Here is a 4,604-nt window from a genome sequence, read left to right as displayed (position 1 = left end):
TTTTTCTTGTGCACCTTGTGACCGACAGAATAGTGAGAGCGATGACGACAATGATGATGAAGGTGAGGAGAGCCTGGTGAAGGTGGACGATGACGAGGTCCAGAAGAACAAACGTTTGGAGAAGAAACGCAGGCTAAAAGAGCGATTTGATGCAGAGTATGATGACGACGACGCCACTTACTTTGATGACTTGAAGGAGGAGATGCAGAAGCAGGCTGAGGTAGACCGTTTTACTGTCTTCTTTTATAATTACTGTTTTCATATTGATAGATTCATATGTTTGTGTCTTGTATGAGAACATTGTCCTGCATTCTATCACAGCTGAACAGAGCAGAGTTTGAGGACGTGGACGATGAGACCAGAGTGCAGTATGAAGGTTTCCGGCCAGGAATGTACGTCAGATTAGAAATCTCCCCGTTACCCTGTGAGTTTGTTACCAACTTCGACCCCCATTACCCCATCATCCTGGGAGGCCTGGGCTCCAACGAAGGCAACGTAGGATATCTGCAAGTATGTGCAAAGACACAAGAGCTGACTTTACATTTATAAAATACAGTTATTACAAAAATCTATATTGTGTTCACTAATACATTTACATACTGCACCAGTCAAAAGTGAGGACACACCAACTCATTCAAGAGTTTCTTTTTCTTTTTTTTAACCAAAGATGTCAGAACTATATCATTGTGAGACAAATAAGTATAAACAAAACGAATGTGTTTTCAGTGCTCGACGTATACTCCATGTTCAAGTTCAGCTATTTTAATCATTCATCTATTACTTTTAGCAAGCTATTTTGACTTCTCAGCTAAATTATTAACTTGTGTTTGTCACTCAGTGGTGGTATTCTGTGTCAAATGTAAAGTGTTCTGACTTTGTTTCCAAGTTTCTTTGTAATCTGAAGTATCAGAATCTTTTCTTGGATGCTTCCTAGACTTTTTCTCTGTAGGCCCCACCGTACTCCTAGATTGTACAGCTTCTAAGGTTGCTCCCCTCTTCAGCTCTGGCAAACATCAACACAATATATTGATTGTTGCAGCCATAGTCTTGTCAGGAAAAACACACAAAACAATAATTTCATTGCATTTATCCACAAATAATGACAATGTCAATTTATAGTCTCGATAATGGGATGAGGTCTTGTCAGATACACTTTGCTTTTTGTGATTTTGCTGCATCTTACAAATGCAATTTCTGTCATGAGAAATAACAATAATAGGTTTCTTCCTATTTTATCTTTGTAACTTTATAACAACGAGTGAGCACATGTCTAAAGCTGCTTGTCTCTGTCAGATGCGACTGAAGAAACATCGCTGGTATGAACGCATCCTGAAGACGCGGGACCCGCTCATCCTGTCCTTAGGCTGGCGGCGTTTTCAGACCATCCCTCTCTATCACATTGAGGATCACAACGGACGCCACCGCCTGCTCAAATACACACCGCAGCACATGCACTGTGGAGCATCCATCTGGGGTGAGGCTCATTGAAAGCATGATGACTTTTTGTGNTTTATAAATCAGTCAACTGCATACAAAGCGCAGCAAACAGGATGTGAGGTGTGAGTACCACTTCTTTAATTTATATCTTTAGTTCTTCAAGATATTTAGCAGGTGGTTTGTTCCAAGCATTACCTTCATGTAATCCCAGACTGACTCCTTGATGTTTAGATCAGGGTTCTGCTGCAGGACTCCCTGATACTTTTGTGGTTCTCATAGTTCTTAACGACTGGACGTTCTGGTTCAGCTGCAGAATGAACTGGGGATGATCAGAAGCCTCTGTGATGGTGTTGCATGATGGATAAGAGTCAGCCTTTTTTCTCGAAACAAATGCAGTCCATAATCTGTCAGGAACCTCTGTCATTCTTCACTAAAGACAATCGTCCCGTAGCTCTCCAGCCCTTTGACAATACAGTCATGACTTGATAATCCGACCCTTAGCAATCTGAAAACCTTGCTATCCAGCAGGTTTTTAAGGAAAAACGAACGGAACCCATAGAAAATATCCTTAACATACTGACAGCCTTGGATTCTGACTCCGACATGACATTTTATGTCACAGAGCGTGCTCAGTGTTGCGGAAGTAAACACGGATGGTAACGGTGGAGCGTATCTGCCACTCTCCTGCTGCTGCCGCAGCTGATGGTGGAAGCAGAACTGTGACCACTAACGAAACTGGCATCAGCAGCCAAGTACCACCTGTGTGTTCCGGCCACTTCCACCCAGTCAGAGCGCACCCCCAGGGTGTAAGTGGCCGGAACGTGCACAAGCTCACTCGTCAACTAGGTGTAAAATCCAGCGCTGTGTAGTGTTCTAACAATACACTAGTTGTTATAACAACTAAAAACAATAAATATTAACAACAAAGTACTCTCCAAGCATCAAGCCCTCCTTGTATCTCGACCTTCGTCTTGACAATCTGACAGCCTTGCTATCTGATGTAAAAGAAGGTTTTACATTTAGTGTCGGATTATCGAGTCACGACTGTACTTTTGTTTTAGCCTCATATTTCAAACTGTTAAACAGTCCAGAGCACCTGCTGCCATTTTCTGCGCCCCAATTCTTGTGTTTTTGTGCTTTACTTGGTATCCACATGTGAGTTTGTCAATGGCTTTTGGCCATTTCTTTGATGAAGTCCACTCTGGCCCTGTTCACATCAAGCATTGACATTAACCGTTTACTTGTGATCTGATCAGGATTTGGGAATACTTGGCACACCATTTACAGAATATGTACTTTTAAAAACATAATGTAAGGACAGTTCATAGTTCAATGTTGTGAAACAAAACAACCAGCTGCCCCAGAAACTAATAACAGCTTTGTATTTACACGAGCCACATGATGAATATGAATATTATTAATAGAATAGTGTTTTACTAGAAGATAAAGAAAGATATAAACAATGTGTAAATGTTTCAGAGTTTATGTGACAATCCCTGGTCCTCTTTGTTTTGCAGTTGTCGAGGCAGATGATTCTGAGGATGAGGAGGAGGAGCTGGGAGGCCTGTTTCGAGTCAGCCGTCCTCAGAAGAGCAAAAAGTTTCAGGCCAATGCTCGGGACAGCTCCTGTTTCTACCCCGACGCCTCCCACAACTGGGACTTGGAAGAGGTACAGTAGTTCCTAACACACTATTCTTAGTTGGACAGCTGTTGATCTTAGATTCCTCATGTGCTACTGATCTGAAAAGAAATTGTGAAAAAGAATTTATTGAAATTAAGCTTAAGTGGGTCAATGTGTTTTCTTTTTTAGATGCTGAACTCGATCAGGGATTGCTTTGTAACTGGAAAGTGGGAGGAAGGTCAAGATGCAGCCACGCTGCTGAAGGAGGACGGTAAGAAGAAGCTGATAGTTGACTTTCAGTTAAGATCAGTAATAGTTCTATAGAAAAACACTTTGAGTTGAATTAGGGTCATTTAAATCCATTTTAATTATGGTTTGTGACCAATTTGATGGACTTGATGGTTTACTGTTAAAATGTAAAAAGCATGTTGTGTCAGCATCATTTCATTTCTGTACTTGGTTGTTTTGCTCTATTTAGAGGAGCTTTATGGTGACTTTGAAGATCTGGAAACAGGAGAAGTCCACAAGGGCCAAACTGGACAGCAGGATGAGGCTGAGGTATGAGATGTGATGGTTTGGATATCAGCATTGTCGTGGATGCAGTGTTAGAATACGCTGTTTCTGACTTGTGCTGTGTCACAACACAAAACTCTACAATACTCTTTGATCACTAAAAGTGAAGGGTGTTTTCATTAATATTGCTTTTAGTAGTTTTTAGCAGTTATATGCAATAACAACAAAAAATATCTGTACAGTAATCAAAACAAAAAATAACTAACTCCTCTCCAGGGGGTTAGATTAAAAATAAAACATTGGCTATGAGAAGATCTTCTGCTTTAGCTTGATTAGATGGTGTTTACATCCATATAATGTTTTGCTTGATGAAGGATCCATTACTGATTCAGAAAATCACAGTCAACAAGCTGTTACTCTGTCACCCACTTCCCCAGCAATGGATGCAGCTTCATACAATCATACACATTTTATTCAGTAATGTAACTGCACTGGGTCCAGAGGGCTCCCCAGGACAGAGCTGGCCTTCTTGATCAGACGATCAAGTTTCCCCATCAGCAGCTGAGATGCTGCTGCCCCAGCAGACCACTCTATAGAGGAGGGCTGATGCCACCACAGAGTCATAGAAGGTCCTCAGGAGCGCCCCCTGGACCCAATAAGATCTACTATATCCCATAATATATGTGTTGTACTGACTCCCAAACAACAAGGAGTCAGAATTGATCCTGTAGATTTGTTGTGTGTGAAACCCTGGAAGTCTGAGTCTTTGTGTCTGAGACTGTTATTGGTCCACCACAGTGTCAAAGTAGAAATACTCAGCCATAGTGTTTGCTGCTCATTTTGCTCCTGATGTGTCTTCTAGTGTATAAAACACCACATGGACATGTTGAAATGTGATTTTCAGCAGAGGAAGTCTTTTAGATAAGATTTAAAACTCTTGTCGACTGATTAACACCTTTTCGTTTTCACAGTTGAGCAATGATTTTTCTTGTGCACCTTGTGACCGACAGAATAGTGAGAGCGATGACGACAA

General features: G+C 41.3%; 1 protein-coding gene and 1 long non-coding RNA gene across 2 annotated transcripts in view; both read left to right on the top strand.

Moving 5' to 3' along the window:
- LOC103354837 (ribosome biogenesis protein BMS1 homolog) overlaps positions 1-4,604 on the top strand; it is a 22,151-nt gene that overhangs the window by 10,462 nt on the left and 7,085 nt on the right. The window contains exons 2-4 of the mRNA XM_008278390.1: positions 29-220; positions 322-510; positions 1,294-1,474. Coding sequence (XP_008276612.1) covers positions 29-220; positions 322-510; positions 1,294-1,474 — 562 coding nt within the window. The remainder of the gene's footprint in view (positions 1-28; positions 221-321; positions 511-1,293; positions 1,475-4,604) is intronic.
- Positions 2,934-4,604, top strand: LOC103354824 (uncharacterized). Its single transcript, XR_520063.1, has 4 exons — positions 2,934-3,106; positions 3,248-3,329; positions 3,537-3,616; positions 4,582-4,604. It is a non-coding gene; the product is annotated as an uncharacterized LOC103354824 (long non-coding RNA).

Source organism: Stegastes partitus, unplaced genomic scaffold, assembly GCF_000690725.1.
Source record: "Stegastes partitus isolate 25-593 unplaced genomic scaffold, Stegastes_partitus-1.0.2 Scaffold122, whole genome shotgun sequence".
NCBI classification, from domain to species: Eukaryota; Metazoa; Chordata; class Actinopteri; family Pomacentridae; genus Stegastes; species Stegastes partitus.
This window is presented reverse-complemented; position numbering and strand designations above follow the sequence as displayed.